Raw genomic sequence first — 27,518 nt, 5'->3', positions numbered from 1 at the left:
TTTTGATGAGCACTTCGAAAAATTTCTTTGAAGATCCTCGACTGCTCGTCAACTGTCTCACCATAAAGTCTCTGTTTTCTCCCTCATTCTATCACAGTCGCCTTTATTCAAGAGCAAGACCCTGGAATTGGATTTTTTCTTCACACTATCTAGCTGTATTTTAAATTCAACCATACTGTGATCACTCCTTCCAAGAGGATCCCTAACAATGAGGTCACTAATTATTCCTGTCTCATTACACAGGACCAGATGTAGGATAGCTTGCTCCCTTGTCGGTTCCCTTACATACTATTCAAGAAAACTAATCACTGATACACTCAACAAACTCCTCCTCAAGGCTACCCTGACTGAGCTGGTTCAACCAATCTACATGCAGATTAAAATCCCCCATGATAATGGTTGTACAGGCTTTAGTTAAATTCTTGTTTATTGCCTGTCCCAACGTGATGTTATTATTTGGTGGCCTATAGAATCAGTGACTTTTTCTACTTGGAATTCCTAATTTCCACCCAAATGGATTCGACCTCACGCTCCATAGAATCTATATCATCTCTCAGCACCTCCCTGATGTAGTCCTTGAATATCAGAGCTACACCACCTCCCTTGGATTCCTGTCTGTCTTTCCAAATACCCCTGGATACTTAATTCCCAGTCATGACCATTCTACAACCATGTCTCCATGCTGGCTACCAAATCATATTCACTTGCGATGATGATTTGTGCTGTTAACTCATTAATCTTGTTACAAATGCTATGAGCTTTCAGGGTAAAGTGCCTTTATGCTAGCTTTCTTGCCATCATGATTCACAACATCTCTAATATCTCCTGAGTTACCCTTCATTTTTACTTCTTTCATAGTCTGCCTTGAACTTAAACCCTCCTGCATACATGCTAACTTGCCGCTTACCTTTTAAATTTACCATCATACTTCCTGTTGCTTTCCCTTCCCTTCCCGCTGACTCACAAGTTTAAAGTCCTAGTGACCACCCTATTTATCCTTTTCGCTGGAACACTAGTTTCAGATTGGTTCAGGTGGAGACCACCCCATCGATACAGATCTCCCCTAGTTCCAAAACTATTGCCAATAACCCATGAAATGGAACCCCTCTTTCCTACACCAGACCCTTAGCCACATGCTTACTTCCCTAATTTTCGTGTCCCTAAGCCAATTTGTATGTGGCTCTGGCAGTAATTGGAGATTATGACCCTTGAGGATCTGTTTCTAGTGCTTGATAATCTCCAGCAGGTCCTGAATCTGGCCCTTGCTTATGTTGTTAGTCCTAACATGGACCACAACAACTGGATCCTCCCCCTCCAGCTCCAATATCCTTTCAAGCCGGTCCTGCACCCTGGCACCAGGAAGGCAACACACCACGTGAGACTCCTGATCCGGCTCAGAAACGATACTATCTGTCCCCCTAATTATAGAATCCCCTATAACTACCACTTGTCTTTTTGCTCCCTCCTCTTGAATGGCCTTCTACACCATGGTGCCATGGTCAGCTGGTTCATCCTTCCCACAGCCCTTTTCCTCATCCACAAAGATGTGCAGGTCAGCTGGATTGGCCACACTAATTTGCCTGTAGTGTCCAAGGTTAAATGGATTAGCCAAGGGAATGATTTGTGAATGACCACAAAGGTGTGTGCACTGCTGAGGACCAGCGATTCATCTTCAGAGCAGATAACAAGGCAGCCCTAACAACAGCGAGGGCCAATCTGACCCAGGGCCATCAAAGACGCAAAGATACAGAGATTACACAGCCACTTTCAGGACAGCAGCGATACACGGAGCATGTAGAAGGGTATTCAGGCCATTACCAATCACATCACATCATTGTCTGCTTATGCAAGTGATGCTTCTCTCCTGGATGAGTTGAACAACTTCCATGCACTAGTTTGAGGCACAGAATGACATGGCAGTGAGGACCCCCAGGGTGTGTGCTCAGTCCACTGCTGTTCACCCTGCTGACACACGACCGAGCAGCAATGTCCAGCACAAATCACATCAGGTTCACCGATGACATGACTGTAGTGGGTCTCATCAGCAGGAACGACGAGTCATCATACAGAGAGGAGGTGCAATGGCTAACAGACTGGTGCAGAGCCTACAACCGGTCTCTGAAAGTGGACATGACTTCTAGAGGGCATGGAGCGATCAGTCTCCACTGGATATTGACAGCTCCCCTGGGGAGATAGTGAACAGCACCAAATTTCTTGGTGTCCACCTTTGGGAGAATCGCACCTGGTGCCTCCACACCAGCTCCATAGCCAAGAAAGCCCAGCAGCGCCTCTATTTTCTGTGCAGGCTGAGAAAAGCCCACCTCCCATCCCCCATCCTCACCACATTCTATAGAGTGTTCATTGAGAGTACCCTGAGCTGCTGCATCACTGCCTGGTTCGGGAATTTCACCATCTCAGATTGCAAGACCCTTCAACGGATAGTGAGGACAGCTGAGAGGATCATTGGGGTCTCTCTCCCCTCCATTACAGACATTTACTCCACACACTGCATCTAAAAGGCTAAGCGCATTGTGGAAGACCCCACACACCCCTCACTCAAACTCTTCTCCCTCCTGCCGTCTGGCAGAAGATATCAGAGCATTCGGTCTCTCATGACCAGACTGTGCAACAGTTTCTTCCCCCGGGCCATCAGGCTCCTTAATATCGTGTGATCAGACTCTACTCCATCTGAAACTCTTTGCATGACCACAAGTTGCTGCTAGAACAATGGTTTAATAAGTATCATTCCATTATTACACTGTAATTTGTACATCACTGTGCCTATTGTCCTGACACGTCAGGAATTACTGTGCTGTCTTGTGTGTTTTGCACTTCTTATACATTTTATGCTGCCCTTTGTATGATCATATAATTTGTGCTGTCCATGTAGCACCTTGGTCCTGGAGGAACACTGTCTCATTTTTACTGTATCAGTTGTATAAAAGTTGTACAAATAAAGCTACTCTTGACTCTTGGAAATACAGAGTTACAAGGACAGGGTAGGAGGGTGAGCCAGAGTGGGATGCTCTTTGGAGAGAGTCGGTTTGGACGTGTTGGGCCGAATAGCCTATTTCCACACTGTAAGACTCTATGGAAGAACATGTCGATCAATGCATGCTGTTAGACCCGTGATGTGGTCCATCTGTCACTATAATACCAACAGTTTCAGGCAACCAGCCCAAGGATCTGTTTTGGTATCATTCATCTTAAATGCCAATGTGTGGGATTTCAATCCTGTTATAAGAAGTGTGCAGACTGCACCACATTGTGCCAGTTCCTTAAATAGTTCTTGTGCAAGTAAATCACAGTTGCATTTGCACTAATTTCAGTTTTGGTAACAGTGAGATGTTGTCCATGATGGTGGTGGATTGAGGGAGGAAGTAGTAATTTTCTCCCCTTGACCAGCCAACTCCTCTACTAACATTTCATATTGATTTCAATATTTCCAGTTAAAGGGCAGTAGCTGTCTCTTCCTCCCTTTTAACATCCATCCTCCATCAGGATGGTCTTAGGGATCCCATCCTCCTCCTGGAAAATAGGCGTGAACCATCTGCATCTGCCATCTTTGCCTGGCTGAGTTTGTCCTCAATTTGAACAACTTCTCCTTTAACTCCTGTCACTTTCTTCAGATCAAAGGTGTGGCTACAGGTAACTGCATGGGCCTAGTTAGGCTTGTCTCTTTGTGGGGTATGTGGAACATTCCTTGTTCCAGTCCTACCCGGGCCCCCACCAACAACTCTTTCTCCGGTACTTCGATGAAATCATTAGTGCTGTTTCCCTCTTTCATTTTAAACTGGAAAAATTAATCAATTTCATTCCCAATTTCCACTCTGCCTTGGAACCTTGGGTAGTGAAAGTGAAGAAAGTAAATAGGCAGGTGTTACACCTTTTGTAATTGCATGGGAAGATGCCATGGGGGTGTGGGAATGTGTTGGGAGAGCAAGGGGATTGGACTAGGGTATCCCAAAGGGAACGGTCCATGTGGAAGATTGACAAAGGAGGGGAATGTGTGTCTGGTCATAGCATCCCATAGAGGATGGTGGAAATGGTGGCTCACAGTCAGTTAGATGTGGATGCTCAACACTCACAGTTTCAATTTGTAATGTCTGAGGAGTGAAGCATTTAGATTTGACTCAATATAATCTTTGAATTAGAGTTAATTTTATAACAATGTGCGTGTTTAAGTTTATAACAGCACTGTGCTTGAATTTTATTATTCAGGATGATGCAATGACTGAATGTGTAATGTCATCTCACTACTGCAACCACCATATACACAGTTTGTATTAGTTTGTTTATGTTAGCACTTTGTGATCTTCTGCATTGATTATACCTAGCGTTAAAGTTATAAGCAACTTTCCCACCATGGCCTTTAATGCAGACAAATTGTAAGAAGCTCATTTGAGACATCCACAACCACAAAGACAAAGAAAATCACCTTCAAATCAGGGGGCTTGGCAGTGTAAACATCCCTGTAACAAATGGGCAAATAAGATATTATAAACTGTCCTCATGTCTTAGCAAGAAGTCATAAAAGTAAAAGTAACAGCATAAAGCAATTATGAAGAGGATGAGCTTATAGCTAATTGACTGTGTGAGGAATCAGTCAGGAAATGGGGATTGCTGACATCGGTCAATGTCAATTATTATTAAGAGCCAATTAGAAATTGATCATACACCCATTAAACCAATTAAAAATAGGTCTCGCCTGACTGAGGCCAATCAGAATCTGAAGATATAATTGATCATCCTGTGGGTGTTGAAAAGGGTGAATAGGCAGCAGCTTTCAGTGACCAAGGAGCACACTAAGCTTGAAACTGGTGAGCCTGCTGTCCAATTGGAAAGTGCTGAACAGAGACCAGATTGTGCTTTGCCCCTGATACTTAAGTACAGCTGGAAAACAAGAGTTGTAGTGCACCTGTAAAGTTATTGCCATGCTTTATCATTTAACTTTCCTCAGTTACTGCACATACTGACTTTAGTTGCCTTATTGGTTTGTCTCAAACAAATTTACATTGGAATTTGAGTTCAAATTCTAACATAAAACTGATAAATGGGAATTTGTCTTTGAAATCACAGCCAGCACAAATGAAGATGGTTGTGATGGTTGGAGGTCAGTCATCTCCAGGACTCTTTGTGGGAGTGCCTCAGGGTAGTATCCTAGGTCCAACCATCTTCAGCTGCTTCATCAATAAGCTTCCCTCCATCGTAAGGTGAGAAATGGGGATGTTCGCTGATGATTGCACAATGTTCAGTACCATTTGTAACTCCTGAGATACTGAAGCAGTCCATGTTCTAACGCAGCAAGATGTGGACAATATCCATGTTTGGACTGACAAGCAGCAAATAATGTTTATATCATACAAGCGCCAGTCAATGACCAAGACAGAATCGAGCCATCAACTTTCATATTAAATGACATTCCTATTGCTGAATATTCCATTATGAGCATCCTGGAGTTGCTGTTCACTAAAGGTTGAAATGGACTAATCATATAAATAATGCGGCTTCAAAATAAGGTCAGAGGTTAGGAATCTTGCAGCGAGGAACTCACCCCCTCATTCCCCAAGGCCTGTCCATAGTCTATAAGATATAAGTAAGGAGTAGGAAGGAAAACTTTCCACTTTCAGGAGGGTAGCACCAAGAGCTCAAGATGCTTGAAAGAACAAAATAATCTACTCGATTGTTTCCACAACTGACACACTGTAGCAGTAGTGTGCACTGTTACAATACGCACTGCAGAAATTCACTCCACCACAGAACACACCAGATGGCCTCCTTCTTTAGAGACTGAAATTTCCTTTCCCACGTGGTTAAAGATGCCCTCCAACCCATCTCGTCCACATCCCGCACCTCCGCCCTCAGACCCCACCCCTCCAACCGTAACAAGGACAGAACGCCCCTGGTGCTCACCTTCCACCCTACCAACCTTTACATAAACCAAATCATCCGCCGACATTTCCGCCACCTCCAAACAGACCCCACCACCAGGGATAGATTTCCCCCCCCACCCCTTTCCACCTTCTGCAAAGAGCGTTCCCTCCGTGACTACCTGGTCAGATCCACGCCCCCCTACAACCCACCCTCCCATCCTGGCACCTTCCCCTGCCACCGCAGGAACTGCAAAACCTGCGCCCACACCTCCTCCCTCACCTCCATCCAAGGCCCTAAAGGAGACTTCCACATCCATCAAAGTTTTACCTGCACATCCACTAATATCATTTATTGTATCCGTTGCTCCCGATGCGGTCTCCTCTACATTGGGGAGACTGGACGCCTCCTAGCAGAGCGCTTTAGGGAACATCTCCAGGACACACCGCCCTGTGGCCCAACATTTCAACTCCCCCTCCCACTCTGCTGAGGACATGGAGGTCCTGGGCCTCCTTCACCACCGCTCCCTCACCACCGGACGCCTGGAGGAAGAATGCCTCATCTTCTGCCTCGGAACACTTCAACTCCAGGGCATCAATGTGGACTTCAACAGTTTCCTCATTTCCCCTTCCCCCACCTCACCCTAGTTCCAAACTTCCAGCTCAGGACTGTCCCCATGACTTGTCCTACCTGCCTATCTTCTTTTCCACCTATCCACTCCACCCATCCCCCCGGCCCCAACCTATCACCTTCATCCCCTCCCCCACTCACCTATTGTACTCTATGCTACTTTCTCCCCACCCCCACCCTCCTCTAGCTTATCTCTCCATGCTTCAGGCTCTCTGCCTTTATTCCTGATGAAGGGCTTTTGTCCGAAACGTCGATTTTACTGCTCCTCAGATGCTGCCTGAACTGCTGTGCTCTTCCAGCACCACCGATCCAGACTTCCTTTGCCAAGGCTAAGCATCTTCCAAAGCCATGACCACTAGAAAGATGAAGGCAGCAGCTAAATGGGGACATCACTACCTCCAGTTTCTCTTCCAAACCACTCACCTTCCTGGTTTGGAAATTATGTTGCTGTTCCTTCAATGTCATTGGGTCAAAATCCTGGAACTCCCACCATAAAAGCATTGAGCATGTACTTTCTTGCCTCCCGTGTCGTTATACATTATATACACACAGCTAACTGACAGAAGACATTGTCTTGAGTAACACCCTGTGTAATGGAGTCAAAGTTGGTACGTTTACACTGGAACATGATGTGCTCAGATGTCATATAACTGTCTTAAAAGTACAGTTTTTTCTGGTCGAGAATTTACGTCATAATACAACATAAAGCAAGGAGCCCCATAGATTCAGATTTCTAGTCACAAGAAACAGGCGTTGATCATAATCATAGTTTGCTTTCAACCAAAGAGTCAGTTTTGGATCCAAGTTTCTACTTGCCACAAATCCAGTGATGGTTTGCAACTGTAACAATTCTGTCATGGGGTACCTTCTTGCTGAAATCAATGTAGATTGTATCAAACCTGCTACCCTTACCAATCCTTTTCGTTTTCTCAAGATTCAAACAAGTTAGTCAGGATTAACTGTGCCTCAAGTTCATGCTGACTAATATTGATTAAATAGTGCCTAAGTGCCAATTAAAATGGCCCATCAGATTTTTTTTTCTTTTCAATGGTTTGCACACAATAATGGTTAGGTTGACTGGCCTATAATTAATCTGTCTATTGCTTTTCCCACTCTTAAACAACTGCAGAAAATCTTCTAGCACCATGCCTGTAGCTGAAGAAAATTGGAAAATGAAGGACAGAGCATACATTATTTCCGTCCTAATTTCTCTGAGCAGCCTGCGGCCTATATCATCTGCATCTGGTTATTTATCCACTTTCAAAAATGCTGAACTCTTTAATATTTTCTTTCTCACTAGGTTTATGTCATCCAATATTTCACACACCTTCTTAACTGAAATGCCAGCATTGTCCCTCTCTTTGGTGAAGGCAGTCAGAGAATATTCATTTGGAAACATGCCCACATCATGTTTCTCCACACGTTACTTTTCTTGTCTCTAGTTGAATCTACTCTGAGTTACCTTCATTACTACAGTTCTTCATATGGTTGAAACATCGATGGGATTTTGTTCTTTTATGTGTCAATATTTTTAATGCTCCCTCTTTGTTTTCCTAAGGGTGCACTGTGGCTCAGTGGTTAACACTGCTGCCTTATTGCGCCAGGGACAGGGGTTTGATCCCAGTTTCAGGTGACTATCTGTGTGGAGTTTACGCATCCTCCCCGTGTCTGCGTGGGTTTCCTCCGGGTGCTCCGGTTTCCTCCCACAGTCCAAAGACGTGCTGGTGAGGTGGAATTGCCATGCTAAGTTGTCCATAGTGTCCAGGGATACGTAGGTTAGATGGATTAGCCATGAGAAATGCACGGTTACGGGGATAGAGTAGGGGGGGGGGGGGAAAGACTGGGTGGCATGTACTTCAGGGAGTTGGTGTGGACTTGCTGGGCTGTAGGGATTCTGCAATTCTAATTTCCTTCTTTGTTTCATGCCTTTATTTTTTATAGTGCTCTAATTATTCTCCAAGATTGTGCTCTCAGTCTCTGATATAAGCTTTCCTTTTGTTCTTATCAGAGTCCACAGGCTCTTTGGAATCAGGAGTGGGGAGGCTGGCTAGATTTGGGGGTGCAATTTGTTACTTTCTGGGAACATGTTTGCTATTAGTGTTCTTGAATATTATCTTCTTTGTCTTCTCAGACACTGAATTACCTTCAAACATTAGCTTCCAGTACACTTCTGTGAAAACACATCACAGCTTAGTAACATTGAGAAATTCCCAGGATAAAACATGTGCTGATGGTTGTCCTTTTCCATAAATTAAATTGACGTCTAAGTGAAACAAAAGTCACCAAAGTCCTAGAGGACTTTCTTATTAGAGAGAGATAACTGGTGGATAAGTTTAATTGGAGGGTTATCACACTGCAGTTGAGGTTCAGAAGGCATGGAGACCTCAGCAAGCATGAGAATTGCTCCTGTGCTGTTGGCACATTCTGCTTTGCAAGTCGGCTTTTCAGCCAACTGAACTAACAAACCCCCATTACGTTATAAACATTTCAACCAAATTCTTCCCTCACTGGTACTCCTTCCAGCCACCCATGCAGTTTTGTCTCCTGAACAAAAGGCAATACTGTAACTTCTCTTCTTGGCCTTGCTGCATACTGGATAAACATTCTGAGGGCATTTTAAGAATTCTGTGCCCTCTATGCCTTTTACATTGACTTTATCCCTTTTGCTGTTATTCAGGTTGTTAAAATGTTCTATTATTATTGTTCTATCTTTTCTGCACTTCTCTGCAATTTACTTGCATATTTGCTCTTCTCTCTAACTGTGAGGTCTATAATACTCTCTGAGCAAGTGATTACTATTTTTCTGCTCCTCAATTCAACCCAACTGCTCTCATTTGGTGATCCTTCCAGCACATCAACCTTTCTGGGATTGCTTCTTCTTCCAGGACCGCAATCCATTCTCGGTTACTCTCCCCCTTTCTTTCCTGCCTGATAACTCCATGACCAGGAATTACCAGGCTGCATTTCCAACTTTGTCTAAACAATGCTCCAGCAATAGTAATGATCCAGAACATTCAAATGTTCAAAACAAATATAAATAAGAGACTAGAATACACATATAGAGTAGGTAAATGTTCAAAAACAGAAGTTACCAGAGAAAACCATTTACTCAAATGGGCGGACCACATTAAAGATGGAAGGGAATTGTTCTCTAAAAATATATATCATGTTGGGAGAATGTTTGAATCAGTCAAAAACTGCCCAGTTTCTCTGTCTAAATATTAATTGTTTTCCTATTTTCTGGTTATAAAAAAACAGATAATGCTGCAAATAGAATGTGCATCATTATAAAGCCATTGTTCTGAATGTGAAATCACCAAGCAATCAGTGCTGAGAAAAAGTTCCCCCAAGCATGACATGGCACTATAACGTGCTAACCAAGGTGCCCAACTCTTGTAACATCTAGGCCATTGTGCAGCTTGCACTATTTTGTTGGAGGTAGATAGCTCCTCATGTACTTTGGAAGAAGAAACAAGGGAGTATTTAATGATTAGCACGACTCTGGTTAGGTTAGAGGAAAAGAGGGACCTTGGGGTAATTATTCAGATCCCCGAAGCTGACAGAGCCAGAGTCGCAGAGATCTACAGCATGGAAGCAGACCCTTCGGTCCAACTTGTCCAAGCCAATCAGATATCCTGAATAAATCTAGTCCAATTTGCCAGCATTTGATCCATAACCCTATAAACCCTTCTTATTTATGTATCCATCCAGATGCCTTTTAAATGTCGTAATTGCATGAACAGCATAATTAAGAAGGCATATGGGACACTTGCTTTCATCAGCCATGGCATACAATATAAGAGCAAGGAGGTGTGTGTAAAATATGTCCCAATACATGTGTGAATCATTATGCAACACATGTATTGGGCCAAGCAGTGGAATGTGGTGAAAGGGTTAAAATTGTGTCCCAATACATGTGTGAATCTAACCGAAAATGGAAGGTGTCGCTTAGTATCTTATTATACACCTTCCCGTGTGAATCTTCTTATCTGTATGTAACCAGAATGGAATGTGTTTTTTAGCCTTGCTCTGCTGTTCACATGAATGTTTATATCTGGAAAAGAGTATATCAGCTGGAAAAGTCTCCAGTTCGGTAGAGTCTGCTCCGGGGTTGCGTTTAACCGCCGAGCGTGGGTTGTTGGCAACCGCTCTACGAGAACTGACGGCTCCCAGTTCCGGTAACACGTAGAGTGAGTATAAACCAGACCCGTTGTGAGTACGAGACTGGTTGTGGCGACGCTGCGGGGAATAAAACACTTATATTCTAGCAGATTCGCCTCTTGGCTGTTTGTTCTGTGTCAGACTACTTTCCTGCGAGCCTGGTCCTTGACCTTGAGAATTTTTTAAAACAGGAGGTAATGTTAGAGTTAAACAGAGCATTGATCAGGCCATAACTGGCGTACAGGGTACTGTGTGCAGTTCGGGTTGCCTCACTACAGGCAGGTTGTGATGAGCTATAAGGCGAGACTAGATAGGCCTGGATTATATTCTTTTCAGCAGAGAAGACTGAAGGGGCACAAGATTGGGAGAGATAAGATTGAGGAGCATGTCCAGTGTGAGAAGAGAGCAGCTGTTTACCTCGGTTCAGGATCAACCATGAGAGGGTTTGGTTTTCGGCTAAGGGGTAGGAGATTCACAGGGAATTTGAAGAAAAAACGTTTTCACTCAGCGGGTGCTAGGAATCTGAAATGCACTGCCTGGGAAGGTAGTGGAGGCCAGAAACCTTACAATCTTTAAAAAATATTTGGACGAGCACTTCAGATGTCATAACATTCAAGGATATGGGACAAGTAGAGGAAATTGGGATGAGCACACTTTTAGTAGTAGAATCTGTACTGGTGTAGATTCGATAGGCTGAAGGGTCTTTTCTGCACCAGTACAGATCTATGAATCTTTTCCTTGCAACATAGCAATTTCGCCTTCAGACAATGATGTCTCCCTAGTTTAATGACATCCATAAAATCATTCACTGATCAGCCAACAACTTTGCAAGAGTAACTAAAAATATTCACATGTTCGAATTTGATCAAAGTGACACCGCAAGTAAAAAAAAGTACAGAGTAGTGTAGAAAACAAATTAATTTGATTTTGTCTGAGAATTAATAGGAGCTGGTTGAATTGTACAAGCAAAGATTATATCATTACTGCTCTGCAGCACACCATAAAAATCTCCATCCTTAATTAAACACAAGAAATGCTCACCAATGTTGAAGTGTGACAAGGTCATAAAAGTCTTATTGCAAACTGGCACTACACCAGCTACATGTTAGAGGTGAACTACATATTGATTAAAGTCATAATTCAGTCTCTACCCTTTACATTTCATTTCAATGCACAGTGCTAAAAGTTTGGAAACTACAGAAATTATCCCCTTGACACTTTCAGCAGCCTCTGGATCATGCAATCCCTTGATCCAAATTGGCCGTTTTAAAAAATGGTATCATACTGAGCTTTCACATTAATAAAAAAATCCCAGGAGTAAAGATCACCAACAATCTATCCTGTCTATCCATGTCAACAGACAGTCAAGAAAGCACATCAATTTGTCTACTTCCTCAGAAGGCTAAGAAAATTTGCCATGTTCGCATTGGCTCTTACCAATTTTTTTTGATGCACCATAGAAAGCATTCTATCCAGATGCATCACAGCTTGGTATGGCAACTGCTAAACCAACTCCTGTAACATCTAGGCCACCAAGCTGCTTGCACTGGATTGTTGAAGGTAGGTAACTCCTCATGCACTTTGGAAGGAGAAACAAAACACAAAGAAGAAACAAGGCCACAAGAAACTACAGAGAGATGTGAACGCAGCCCAGTCCCTCATGAAAACCAGCTATATTTCCTGCTGCATTGGGCAAACAGCGAACATAATCAAAGATCTGTCCCACTCCAGTTATACTCTCTTCCAGCCCCTTCCATCAGGCAGAAGATACAAAACTTTGCAAACACATACTAGCAGATTCAAGAACAGCTTCTTCTCTGCTATCATCAGACTTATGAACGGGCCTCTCATATATTAGAGTTGATCTTTCTCTGCATCTTCTTTGTAGCTGTCACACTATATTCTGCATTCTGTTCCAATACCCTGATGTACTTATGTAAGGTATGTTTTGTTTGGTCAGCACACAAAACAATATCTTTCACCGTATCTTGGGACATGTGACAATAATAAGTCAAATCAAAAATCAAATCAAATCAAAGAGACATATGCCAGAGCTATTTCATTTTGCACCCATCAGGACGAATGTAAGATGCCAAATTTCAAAGATCACAATTTATACATTAGAAGAACAGCATGCAAATTGTCCAGAGATAATGCCATGAGACAGTGACTTCCCATTGGGATGTAACTTACTGAACAATCCCAAATGCCAATGTTGACTGTCTGAACAGCCAATGCAAAATAATCAGACAAGTTTTTCACATGGCTCATTTACTGCTGCCAGGACAACATACATAAGTACATTTTCTCTACAAACTGAACACATTTAAACCTATGGCCTTTATTCTCAATTAACTGGGAGCTTCAGGAACATAATGTTTCCCATTGTTTTCTCTGAGAGAGCAAGATGCAAAGCTTCAGCAACATTTTTCTCTTGGCAGTGATATTCACACATCATGTCGGTGCTATTAGCATTCTTGATTGAACTTAACTTACTCAGTTTTGATGTATAGACAATTACTAAACCCACAAGCTTAGAAATGACTGGTGATATTAGCATGCAAATATTTAATATATTTGTACAACATTCTTCAATTTTAATGCCCATTTTTTAAAAATATGTTAACAGCTCCATTAAGCCAGCAGGCAGTGGAATGCCATGTGAAAATGTCAACTCTCAGATGCTAATATTCAATCACACTGTTTCCCAGAAACAAAGTTGGTGTGAAATTATATTGCTGATAAATGATACATTTTGTCAAAGCTTTATATTGTACATTGATCAGAACATTTCACAAGAATATACAAATAAAGGGGAAAACAAAAAAATATATATACTGTATACAGCAGGGTGCTGATTATTTGGCAAATGGACTTTGATTGATAGAGGCATTGCCGCAGAGAATGTAACAGTTCTAATGATTGATGACTGAATACAAATGGCATTGGCCACTAACTATATGTTGCTAACAGCTGAAAGGACGTGCTGTTTACGGAGAAACCTCAATTATCTGACATTCAATTAACTGAAATTTGGATTATCCGAACAAGATCGCAATGTCCTGATGCTTGACTAACTTTGTTACCCAGCACTCGATTACCCGGCATTTGATTAACCAAACAAAATACTTGCCAAAATATCAATCCAGAAAAGATGTTTTGCCTATCTGATGAATGGGCAATGTGATATTTTAGTACCACTGTGATATAATTAGAACATACATTCCAAAGATTGACCAATCATATTACAGAAGAATCTTGATTATCCGAAGAACATGGGCAAGGAGTATTGTGATCTTGTTCGAATAATCCCAAATTTGGTTAATTGAACGTCAGTTAATCGAGGTTTCTCTGCAAACAGCATATCCCTTCAGCTGTTCACAACAAGTAAGGCATTAACCATAGCAAACAAGCCCATGCCTGAAAACTCACAACATAGTATGTTAACATTAGATGTATTTCTATAGTTAGACAACATTGGCTGGATAATCCTGAGTGTGCAGGGAGTCATGCTGACATTAGGGCCCATAATGTGGCACAGTTATGTGAACTGGAAATAACATATTGATACACAGAGTCCCTGTTCTTTCAGACAGAACATGTACAAATATGGATCCTGTTTCAACTCAACAAAACAGGAGGCAGCCATTTGTTGGTGCATTTCTCAGGATAATGCTCTGACCAACCAGAACTAATCTACTGAATTAAAGCAAAACAAAATTTGGCAAATACCAGTTAAACATCAAAACTGCTGCTTTCTCCATTCAACACCTGCTAGAGACAACCTGCTAACACACAGCACTTCCCTCTCTTACTGAATAAATCTGGTCTTTCCCTCTTCATTGGTATTCTTGTCTATTCTCCTGATGAATGGAAAGTGAGAAACTCTGACAAAATGCATCTTTTTTTAATAATGCAGTAGTTCTGAACGAGCAAATGATAATTAGCAAATACTATTCTTGAAACTTATAGAGGATCAGTTTTTCCCATTGTCATAACATTTTATAGCACAGATGGAGGACATTCAGCCACTGTCCATTTGCCAGTTCTTTGAAAGTTCTCTTCAAGTAGTCCCACTCCCTTTCTTTCCCCACTAGCTCCCCAATTAATTGCTTTCTTTCAAGAATTTATCTAATTTCATTTCAAATGTTATTGGTTCTGCCCATTATTTTAGGCAGTCATTCTCTGACGAGTGGAGGAAGAGGTATTCAAGATATTTTCAACAGCCTATCATTACAAAGCTGACTCCTACAGTTGTGTCCATAACAGAAACTGGAGATTCTGAACTGGAAAGGCTAAATTTTACATGACAAAGTCATGTAAAGTTTCAAGCACATTAATGGTGGCAGTACAATATTTTTGGCATATGATTAACATTACAACTTTACATTAAAAAAAAACAGCCACTTCAGGATCAATGTTATTCACAGTGGTCATTGAGCTACTGTATGGTTTCGCTATAGTGCCAAATCAAAGTGAAAAGTGTATAATGTTGCCACTTTTTGGCACCATCTTAAAAACATAGAAAATAAACTAAGATGCAGAAAATGAAGGTTATATCTCTGCATCAAAACTGAGGTACAATAATTGCCAACTTTTAAGTAGGACCAAAGAAACCTGGTTGAGTAGGAAAGCAAATGGCTTTACACAACTGACCTCAATGAGAAGGAATTATGGTTTACATGTTTATACAGATGATCTTCGGTCTTTACCTCAGGTTTCCTTCAAATCACACAGTCACAAACCAAGATGAAGGTGGCAAGTCAGGCTTGCAAGCATCAAAGTTCTGTTTTCCAGAATTTGACAACCACTGTGAAAGCTACCTTTGTAACAAATGATGCTGGTAAGTACACATTTAATTGGTAAGAAGCCTTCAGCTTACAACTATATGTCAACAGAAGTGATTGGGTTTTCAATGGTGTAATAGCAAATTCCAACATCAATCATCTGCTCTGTAAAGGTCCAAAATGGCAGTAGCCAGGAAGACCTAAGCTGATGTCTGCAATTAAAGTAATTCAAGATGGTAGCAGAGTAAACAATGCAGAGTTTAGGCTCCTTGAGCCCGAGAGCCCAGGCTTGCCTGATCCATCTGTTTTTCCCTTTTTTCTATTTTGCATTTCTTCTCCCCTTTGCTTTTTATACTTAACCTTCTTGCAGAGACCTCAGATGGTATTAGGAGTGGTGAGGTGTCCACAGCGTCAGAGACAAGTTTGTGCTCCTGGCAGTGGTAGAAAGAGGCAGGTTTGGGTGCAGTGCCTGGAGCAGGACCCGACATCATCAAGCAGTGGCTGCTTCAGCCTTGTGGGCCCCGAGTTAGGTTTGGGTCCCAGCAGTTTCAGCTACATGCAGATGCATGGCGGCAATGACTTCGGTGGAGGTAAAGTGGCACCGAAGAGCGGCAACATGGTTCCAGTGGCATCAGCACGGCAAAGGGATCAAAGCTGGCTAATGCTTTGTGCTGGTGTTGGACTCAGCATCAAGGTGGAAGAGCCTGGATCCAGCATAGTTAAGGCATCTAACAAGAAGGACCGTAATACTGAACTTTTAATTTTATTTCTTCCCTTTTCTTTTAACCTTTATATTGTATGCCTTGGTTTATTTTCTGTGTTTTTAAGGTGATACCAGATAGCAGTGACATTATACGCTTTTCACTTGATTTGTAATAAACAGGATAAGTAGACAAGGTCTTTTCCCTGGGTAGGAGAGTCCAGAACTAGATGACATAGGTTTAGGGTGAGAAGTGAAAGATATAAAAGGGACCCAAGGGGCAACGTTTCCATGCAGAGGGTGGTACATGTATGGAATGAGCTGCCAGAGGAAGTGGTGGATGCTGGTACAAATACGGCATTTAAAAGGCATCTGGATGGGTATATGAATAGGAAGGGTTGAGAGGGATATGGGCCAAGTGCTGGCAAATGGGACTAGATTAGGTTAAGATATCTGGTCGGGATGGACGAGTTGGACCCGAAGGGTCTGTTTCCGCTGTACATCTCTATGACTCTAAATAGATGTAACAAGTACAAGTGACAATAAATAAATAAAATCAAGCAATTACATCAATTCAAACAGTGTGCTCTTCATTGGAATCTTGCATTTGAAGTGCACAAAAGAGGATTTGTAGTGAAAGCCAGGAGTTAGAGAAGAGATTAATAGCATCCTTATGACTGAGAAGGAATTGGCAAATTTGTTGGATTTGGCAAAAGGTTCAAGGTAAACCTCCATCAGTTGCATTGCCTTCGTTAATCCCAGGAAGCCATTTACTTTGTATAGTTGAGTGCTCGGCAATAAATATTTTAAAAAAAAAACAAGGCTTAACTCCTGCACGGTTAATAATCGAGGGATTGAAATCCACACCGTTTCTGGTAAAAGCCTATTATAACAAAGTCCCACTGGTTACTGGCCATGGTCCTGAATTCAACAGGAGTCTACTGGACAAGGAAATCTACTTCTGACAGTTTAAATGGGAAAAAGCCAATTGTTAAAAATAGATTCATTTGACTATTCCTATCAAACCTGCTCCCAAAACTATAGGAAGAAAATTAAGGACTCTGGGGCCAAAAGTCAAGTATTTTTCTTTACTTGAGATCTGCTAATAGTCGAGTATCTGCAGCATATTGCAAATGCCGTTCACCATTTATTATTATAACAGGCATTAATTGCAAAGTTACCACTTGAACGGTACTGAACACATAGGCTATTCCAGATAGGTCAAGTAGCTGCTGCATCTTGCAGAAGTGTGATTACCTATCGTTACATTCACTGTATTACTATACCCTCTAACTTTCCACTTCTCTTTTGCTTATTTTGACTTATGCAGCTTGATTAGGTTTACTATTTGCTGACTTTGCAGATGTACATGGCAGTAATTAATATCTAATTACATCCCACAGCAAAACACTCTTCTGGCAGTTTCACAATGCCAAATATTTAACATTGTATAAACCAAGAGATGATAATCAACTGAAAAAAAAAGACAAGGCAGAAGATACAACTTTTGGTTTCCCATAAACTGCTATCGAAACAAAATTCAAAGTAGACATGCAGCTCAGTTCAATAATTAGGATTTAGTTTGTGTGAAATATTAAAGAATGTTAAACATCGCAAAAGAATGGCAATGTCACTTACTTACCAATTATCATGAGCTTAATTTTAAAGAATCAAGTACAACAGGACCTTGATCAGATGGGCCAATGGGACAAGGAGCGGCAGATGGAGTTTAATTTAGATAAATATAAGGTGCATCATTTTGGAAAGGCAAATCAGGGCAGGACTCATATACTTGGTGGTAAGGCTCTGGGGAGTGTTACTGAACAAAGACCTTGGAGTGCAGGTTCACAGTTCCTTGAAAATGGACCCACAGTTAGAGAGGGGAGTGAAGGTGGCATTTAGTATGCTGGCCTTTATTGGTCAATGCGTTGAGTTGGGAGATCATGTTGGAAGATCCTAGAATGATAATGTCAGCTTGTATAAGGGGCATAGCTACAAATTGAGGGGTGACAGATTTCAGACAGATGTCAGAGACAGGTTCTTTACTCAGAGAGTGGTAAGGATGTGGAATGCCCTTCCTGCCAAAATAGTTAACTCAGCCACATTAGGGAGATTTAAACAGTCCTTGGATAAGCATATGGATGATGATGGGATAGTGTAGGGGGGATGGGCTTAGATTAGTTTGCAGGTCGGCACAACATCGAGGGCCGAAGGGCCTGTTCTGTGCTGTATCGTTCTATGTTGCAGCTGTACAGGACATTGGTTAGGCCACGTTTGGAATACTGTGTCCAATGTTGGTCTCCCTGCTATAGGAAAGCTGTTGTGAAACTTGAAAGAGTTCAGAAAGGATTTACAAGGATGTTGCCAGGGTTGGATGGCTTGAGCTATTGGGAGAGGCTGAATAAGTTGGGGCTGTTTCCCTTGGAGCGTCGGAGGCTGAGGGTGACCTTATAGAGAGGCTTGGATAGAGCGAATAGCCAAGGTCTTTTCCCTGGGGTGGGGGAGTTCAAAACTAGAGGGCATAGGTTTAAGGTGAGGGGGTAAGATTTATAAAAGACATAAGGTGTAACTTTTTCATGCAGACTATCGTGCATATATGGAATGAGCTGCCAGAGAAAGTGATGGAGGCTGATATAATTACAACATTCAAAAGGCGTCTGGATGGCTATGAGTAGGAAGGGTTTTCAGGGATATGGGATAAATGCTAGCAAATGGGATGAGACTAACTTAGGATATCTGGTTGGCATGGATGAGTTGGACTGAAGGGTCTGTTTCCATGCTATAAAGTTCTATGACTCTACAAGTTAAAAATCAGGAAATTACAAGATGGGATTTTGCCTGGAAAAAGTTTATCACCAAAGTAATGAGACCTTTCAAGTAAGTAACATGAAGAGCAAAGTAAACAGTATATGTGGTTTAGTAGACAATTAGATATGTTTTTGGACATGGACATTGAAAAACCTGATGAGGAGATGGGTTGGTTAGCTGGGGGTGGGGGGTGGAGCAAGCTCATTTGAGCACAAGGATCACAACAGAATAGAGGGTGTGGTGAATGGGCTATAATGCATGGCTTGCAGGCAGATCTTGCAAGTCACTGCAGTGAAGGCAAAGTCAAAACCTTACTGTATTGATCCAAAAATCAACAGCCACCAGAGGGGAGGTAATCTTTAGCATGAATCAGGATCTACATACTACAATACTCATCTCGGAAAATGATTGAAAGCCAGGTCAGAAGATGACTAAGTATGTACTGAGTAATAGTCTCACATTTATGCCAGTTGCTGGACAAGTACTTGCATTCATAAGGACTGGGATAATTGCATTCTTGGCTCCATAACGATTACAGCAACACTTAATTTATTTGTTAATGGGTCATCGTAAGGATCTACCAGAGACATCTGTGCATTTTAAAGTCCTCAGCCCATAAGTGCATCCAAGTTGTTACTGATGCAATCTTCACAAGAGCTTAAGATCTTGTTCCCCTTACTGTGGCTGCCAATGAATGATGGGATTAGGATTCTCAGCCATTGCTGGATTTCCACAGGTATAGCGTGCAACCAAGTAACCCATATAGCAATCACAACACTCTGTCATCCAACCTTTTTCTCAGTAACAAAATCTATCCCACTTCCTTAATATTCAACTCATTTGGGAGCACAGCAACCAGATGTTGAAGGTCTGTGCTGCAGATCCAGGAAGCTGCAACAACTCAGACATCCCGGACTACTCACAGCTGCCAGACCCTTGGCCTATACAAGGATGGTTGCCAGGTAAGGAATGGTGCCCCCCTCCATTCATGACTGATGGCAGCTCTAACACATCCTCACACTTCCACTGAGGGGAGGTACAAAGCGCCCCATATTTCAACCAGGACCATTGCAGAACCAAAGACCCCCTGAAGATAATGTTCCAATGCCCAGACTGGTCAGGTGGTCCTGCACAGTATTCCCCGGACAAGGTAGTAACTGCATCATAGTTGTGTGCTGCACATTCTGCATTCTCAGTCACCATAGGCTTAATATATTGGCTGACATGGAGGTACAGGAGCTTTCTTAAGGTACACATTCTCCTGACTTGTTCACCATAGACATAGCCAAATTCAACAATGCCTCCAAAACAGCACCATGGAAATATGTCATTAACATATTGACTGCAGCAATTCAAAAGATTACTCCTTCTCATGTACAATTAGGGATGGACTGTGAATACCTGTCAATGTTTCCCACATTAAGTCAATAAATCGAAAAAAGACACCTTCTGTAGTCACTGAGAACAATTTTGGGCACCATATCTTAGAAAGGTTGGATGAGCCTTAGAAAGAGTACAGCATAGATTTAACAGTGATAGTGTGCAGTTTTGGGCCCCATATCTTAGGAAGGATGTACTGGTACTGGAGCGTATTCAGAGGAGGTTCACAAGAATGGTCCTAGGAATGAAAAGCTTAATACCTGAGGAATATTTGAGGACTCTTGGTTTATACTCGATGGAGTTTAGAAGGATGAGAGGGGATCTAATTAAAATTTACAGAATACTGAATAGCCTGGACAAAGTGGATGTTGGGAAGATGTTTCCATTGGTAGGAGAGACTAGGACCTGAGGGCTCAGCCTTAGAGTAAAGGGAAGAGTCTTTAGAACAGAGATAAGGAGAAACGTCTTCAGCCAGAGAGTGGTGAATCTATGGAATTCATTGCCACAGAAGGCTGTGGAAGCCAGGTCACTGAGTATAGTTAAGACTGAGATAGATAGGTTCCTGATTCTAAAGGGGATGAAGGATTACAAGGAGAAAACAGGAGATTGGGGTTGAGAAGCTTATCCACCATGATCGAATGGAGGACCAGACTCAATGGGCTGAATGGCCTAACTTCTGTTCCTACACCTTATGGCCTTACAATACCTAGATTTCAAAAGTTAACGAATGAGGAGAATTTCCAAAAGTTTGTGTTTCATTTCATGGAAATTAAAATGCAACACCAAGGCTGAAAGCTCAAGTTGAGAAAGTTTCTGACTCAGCAGATTCACTCTATACACATGACCCTTCTTTGAACACTATTGCCTTTAGGAGGCAGGATCAAATTAGACCCATTGACTATCGAAGCAGAGGCAGGCAGTGCCGAAATACTGATGAGAAAAGACTTTTCCCAGTTCTCTAGCACTTCATCCCAATATACTAAAGACTGTTAGGTGCTTGAACCCATACCTCTTCCATTATTTTCTGCCTGTTCCATGGATCCCTTCCACCCTCCATACCAACTCACCTCATACGCAGTATATAACCAATCAAACATACAAAGTTTCAACTACAGAAGCTTTACCTCACTTCTCATTTCTTAATTTTGTCAAAGTAAATGCACATGTATCAGCAAAAATGAATCAAAGAAAGAATACCTTATTTTAACCTCAAATTTACAAAGCAAAACTTTCTTTCAGGTTGTGAAAATAAATCCCTGCTGAGATTAATCTTGGCGTTAATAATGTGAACTGTTGCGGATACCACTGCAGCTCAGCACTGCTACCACACAGCACCAGGGACCTGGGTTCGATTCCAGCCCCTCAGGCAACTGTGCAGAGCTTGCACATTCGCCCTGTGTCTGCGTGGGTTTCCTCCGTGTGCTCAGTTTCCTCCCACAGTCCAAAGATGTGCAGGTCAGGTGAATTGGCCAGCAGTTCAATGCCTTTTCCAGGGAATACTGTACAGTACTGTCTGACCAGTCTGGGCATTGGAACATCATCTTCAGGAGGTTTTTGTATCTGCAATGGCCCTGGTTAAAATATGGGGCAATGTTTTATCTCCCCTCAGTGGGAATATGATGGTGTTTTAGAGCTGCCATCAGCAATGAAGGAGGGGGGCACCTGACAACCATTCTTGTATAGGCCAAGGGTGTTTGAAAGAGTCGGGCAGCTGTGGGTAGTCTGGGATGTCTGAGTTGTTGCAGTTTCTTGGATATGCAATACAGACCTTCAACATCCCAAATGGTCCCAAATGAGTTGAAAATTAAGGAAGTGGGATAGGCTTTTGTTACTGAGACAAAGGATCGATGATAGAGTGTCCCGGTTGCTATATGGGTTACCTGATTGTACCCTATACCTGTGGAAATCCAGCAAGGGCGGAGAATCCTAAGTTGCCCATTGTGTTCAGGGGTGTGCAGGTGAGGTGCATTAGTCAGGGGTAAATGCAGAGTAATAGGGTAGGAGAATGGGTCTAGGTGGGTTACTCTCCAGAGGGTCAGTGTGGAGATGTTGGGCAGAAGGACCTGTTTCTCCAGATGCCTTCCAGAGTCAGGGGAAGTACCTAAGTGCTGTTCAGGAAGTTTTGTTGTTTTTTCTTGACCACTGGTGTCTTCTAACAAAAGGTGTAATTAAAATCAGGAACTTAGTGGAGATCAATCAGAACCTTCAAATACTATGGGCATTGGGGTACTGATAGCTTTCATGTTCATATCACTTTAATCTAATAGGTAGCATGCTAATTAGCTATATAGGATGAGGGACTAGATTTACACCTCCTTATTAGAGAGACAATCGTTTCTATCCCTTGAGGGGCACCACATTGTATCAAGCATGGGCCAGGCACCGAAAGCAATTCCCAGCTCCCAGGTCTACATCAGTCAGAATGCACTCGTCATCAAGCTGACCAAGCTAACCAGTCTCCCCCAAATGATTAAATGATACAAAAATATTGACATCTGTCTTAATGGCTCAGTGGTAAATGCATCAATCAGCTTGGGGCTGAAGAAAGTCCCAGGCTCCATATCTGCTGTGGGCTGAGTTAGATGAACACAGGCAGAGAAATAACAGGCACTGGAAGATAAAATGGTTGGTTCAGGCATCGCTGGACGAAGGAGGGAAATCACCTAGATTCCTGTTTCTGCTGGTTGCTGGTTTGTTGCTGTTTTTATCTCGATTAATATTTATTTCTTAACCAACATCATTAAAAAGCAGATGATCTGGTCATTATCATTATCACATTCATGTTTGTGGGACCTTTCTGCTTCTTTCTTTTGTTGCTTGATGCAAATAATTAAATGCTGCCTTTTTTATGATGTGAAATGCAACTCAATTTTCAGGAATAAACTGTAATTAGTGCTGTTTAGCACATTATTGTCGTGAAACCACAGATTTCACACCTCATTGAAGAACAGTGTTAACTGAGTAGGTGCTAATTTGGATCATTTCTTTTATTTTTGGCCTTGCAGTACTTGCAAATTTAGGTTCACTTTGAATTTGATTTGGCCGAACATTTATTGAAGTGTTTATCTCTGTATGTTATACTGGTATTGCAATTCCACTGAACCACCCCTGTATATCTCACAAAATCAAAAGATCACATACCTTACAGTCTTCAAACACAAGTGTGGATTAAAAACAGAAAATGCTGGAAATACTCAGCAGGTCAGCAGCACCGGTAGAGAGAGAAATAATGTTTCAGGTCAAGTGAAGGTATTGACTGAAACATTTACTCTATTTTTCTCTCTCCACAGGTCTTGCCTGACCTGCTGGGTACTTCCAGCATTTTCTGGCTTTATTTCAGAGTTATAGTATCCACTGAATTCTGTGATTCTTAAAGATACTGATTATGTCTTTCAACCTTCGAGGGAATATGGGTCAGAAATCATATCAAACAGCAAATATTCTTCAGTATTACCCGAAGTGTGCAGACATTTTACAATGAACAACTTGTATAGTATCATTAACATTGAAAAATAAATTTTCAACAAAAGCAATAGGCTAAAGGGGATATGAGGAGAGGTAAGAAAAAGTTTGATCCAGGAGGTCTAATTAATGGTTGTCCTGAGGGTTGGAACCTTTTTCATATTGCAAGTAATATATATGTATGGGTGGTACGGTGGCACAGTGGTTAGCACTGCTGCCTCATAGTGCCAGAGACCCGGGTTCAATTCCCGCCTCAGGCGACTGACTGTGTGGAGTTTGCACATCCTCCCCGTGTCTGCGTGGGTTTCCTTCGGGTGCTCCGGTTTCCTCCCACAGTCCAAAAATGTGCAGGTTAGGTGAATTGGCCATGCTAAGTTGCCCGTAGTGTTAGGTGAAGGGGTAAATGTAGGAGAATGGGTCTGGGTGGGTTGCGCTTCGGCGGGTCGGTGTGGACTTGTTGGGCCAAAGGGCCTGTTTCCACACTGTAAGTAATCTAATCTAAAAAAAAAATATACAGGCTGTTGTTCTTGAAGGGAGAGGTACCGAAAGGCTTGGCTAGGGAACTGCAGAGCTTGAAGCCAAAACAGCTGAAAATATACATGGCCTCTGTTTGTAAAACATAGGAGATAAATTACTAATAGATTCAGACCATGACAATATGACATCAATATGTGTTAATTTTAGATTAAATCATCAAATTCTGGTTACTTTTGGCAATTGCTTTTGATTTTCAGGTCTCTCCATAATCTGCTGGTGCCACACGGTTACTAGCCAGTAATTAACCATTGAAATTTCTCTAAAGTAGAACTCCAGCCCAGGGCAATAATTTTCTTCCTCATTTAGTCTGGATCTTTACAGCCAAGCTTGGAGCTGTTATACAGTTTTGGTTGTAAGTTTTTTTGCTGAGCTGCAAGATTTGTTTTTGGATGTTTCGTCACCATGCTCGGTAACATCATCAGTGAGCCTTTGCTGAAGCGTGATGATCCACTTTCTAATTGGGTGTCTTGATCTGTTAAGGTGGGTGATATCATTTCTAGTTCTTTTTCGCAGAGGTTGATAAATGGGATCCAAATCAATGTGTTTATTGATTGAGTTCCAGTAAGAACCCCAGGCCTCTTTGAACTCCCATGCGTGTCTCTGTTTAGCTTGTCCGAGGATGGATATGTTGTCCCAGTCGAAGTGGTTATACTGTTATAGGATTATCCCAAAGCCAAGTGGGGTCTCAGGCTGAGGTAAGAAGTGAAACCTGAGAGTGCATTAACAATGGATAGTTGGTCTAATCCTTGTTATGCAATGACAATTTTATCTGTCAGCAATGGTAAATGCCAGATACTAAATGCATTGAAATATTTGAAATGGGATTCGTATTTATCAATGACATGCAGCAAGCTAGGTGATATTTTCAAATTACAATGAGTGATATGCCATCCTTATGAATGATGCTGGATATTTAAGTAATCCAATAGCTACTTGTTGTCATAACAGTCACAATCCAATATTATAAAGTATTAATCTGATAGTGTACAGTGAAGATTCATATTCAGGGAAGGTGTAAATGCTTACAACTCTGCAACAATTTATGGTAAAATGGTTTAAGCTTAGTCAGTCTTGCATTGAATGAATAAACTGTAGATGAGCTTTTATTAAAATAAATCAAAATTACAAAATACATGTGTGAATCCATTAGTCCTGAATACCATTGGGAAATGAATATTCCTCCAATTTTTTTAAATGTGAGTTGAGTTCACCACATCTCAGCACAAGGTAAATCATATCAAATTTCTGGAAACAAAATGGCTGCTCAATTGAAATAAATCTGGACATCGCAGCATTTGTGAGGGGCAGTATTTAAAATCTGGAGGCAAACATTATGCTTGATTGATTTTCATTGCTAATGAGGTTAGGTGCTTCATTGATGTACAAAAGGAAATGGGTTAATCATTTCATAGAATGAGGTTGAATGCTGCTTGTCTCACTCCACAATTCTCAGGGAAAAGAGGAAGAAAGTGTAAGGGACAGGAAAGAGAGTGCTATGGAAAGAAAGATAGGTCAGAAAAGAGGGAAAGAGGCCAAGGGTAAAGACGAAAATCAGTTGGGTGAAAAAAAGGGAAAGTAAATTGGGTCGAAAGAAGAGAGATTGCCAGAGAATGAAGAGAAAGGAAGAATGAGAGGCAGGAGAGATAGACAGCAGTAAGATGAATGAGCACACAATAGAAATTAAGTTTAAAAGGAAAATAATTGAGAATTGGAGATGAAGAAACAAAAAAATAGAGTTTAGGTAAGTGAGAATAAATAATAAGAAAGATTGAGAGAAGATAGAGTAAAATACAAGAAGAAAGAATGATGGGTATAGTCAAAAAGAATAAATTATCGAAGATACACTGGAAGCATTTTAGAAAAAGATTGTGACCTAATGTGAAATTATGTCAACATGCTGACAAATGTAATGTCTGGCGATTGAAACATGCCTTCGGCCTTTTATAATAGACTGTGGTAACAGAAGAGTGAAGATAAATGCTCCTGAGGTCAAGATCGCATAGGTGTGCTTGCTGAAGTCTGCCTGATGCATATCCTGGTATTTTCTTCTGAGAAGGAAAACTGTATTCAGGACAAGGTTCAGCTCCTACCTACCAGTCTTGAGGTCCACTGTGAACTGGTCTTGTTCCTCCACCAGCGTGTATAATAACCTTGCGCTGCTGCCATACGTTGGATCATCAGCATCTGAAGCAGTCACCTGCATCACGGAGGTCCCTGAAGACAAAGAGACAATTGGGGTAAATTTCTGAGCTGAGCATGACACATTTATTTCACAAAATAAAGGCAAGAAAATAACGTTCCATCACAAAGGATCTGTTGAGGCAGGAGCAGTGAAGCAGAAAGCATGGCTAATGATGTGTAGAAGCATCACCTATGTCTAGAGTTTTGAAGGTACAAATTAACATCAACACATACACCCAGGGTGCTTTTGCAAATGTTAAACTCAATTCAATAAATTTCAGCCTGTTATCAGAGACAGCCATTGCTGCTCCAAGCCAGTTTTCCAAGATTTAATTGGCTCCCTACTGGTTAATCAAAACTTAGTTGAAAAATTACCAGTAATTGAAAAAAGGAATAACAAAGGGAATGCTAAAGTTACTAAGTATTTAAAAAGGGATGAATAGGTAATTAAGTTTAAAAGCAATAAATTAAAAGCAGCCTTCTCTGTAGGTCCAACAAAGTGTCCAATCTTCTCATTGGTAGAATGCTTGAGAAGATCCCAATCAACTGCACCCTGGAGATTTGCCAAACCATCATGGCATGAGGTAAATTGGCCCAACAACTACAATGAGTCCAAACACTTACCTCCATTGCCACTTGATGTCAACAAATAATTTGTGATAATTTTCAAAAGAAACTACTAAAGTCAACACCGATACGATTTGTCCTCAAAGCCATTGACCCACAATGGAGTGGAAAATTGAGTGGACTATTTTTGTTCCACTCAAGCTCCTGAGCCAAAAGTCACAGATAACCAGAGATTTCAATATTTATCATGGTCCTGTTTATCATAATTTCAGATAGATGTCCTCCATTCTAAACCGATTATCCAAGCCCCCTCACTTCACATGGAGACTGTTCCAGTAACTTATACTATTATTACAAGATCTCCTCTTCCTTACTCATGCTTCAAACAGTGTATTTGTCAATCCTGTCACAGATGTAGAATGAAATAAGAATTT

The 27,518-nt window shown here is 41.6% G+C and overlaps 1 protein-coding gene across 1 annotated transcript in view; it reads right to left on the bottom strand.

Moving 5' to 3' along the window:
- Positions 1–27,518, bottom strand: part of cdh22 (cadherin 22) — an 850,755-nt gene that overhangs the window by 436,298 nt on the left and 386,939 nt on the right. Inside the window, exon 4 of the mRNA XM_043710157.2 lies at positions 26,431–26,550. Coding sequence (XP_043566092.2) covers positions 26,431–26,550 — 120 coding nt within the window. The remainder of the gene's footprint in view (positions 1–26,430; positions 26,551–27,518) is intronic.

The sequence above is a fragment of the Chiloscyllium plagiosum genome, unplaced genomic scaffold, assembly GCF_037043375.1.
Source record: "Chiloscyllium plagiosum isolate Xiang-an unplaced genomic scaffold, Cpla_swu_hap1 HiC_scaffold_15, whole genome shotgun sequence".
Lineage (NCBI taxonomy): Eukaryota > Metazoa > Chordata > Chondrichthyes > Orectolobiformes > Hemiscylliidae > Chiloscyllium > Chiloscyllium plagiosum.
Note: the sequence above shows the minus strand (reverse complement) of the source record. Positions and strands in the feature narration are given on the sequence as shown.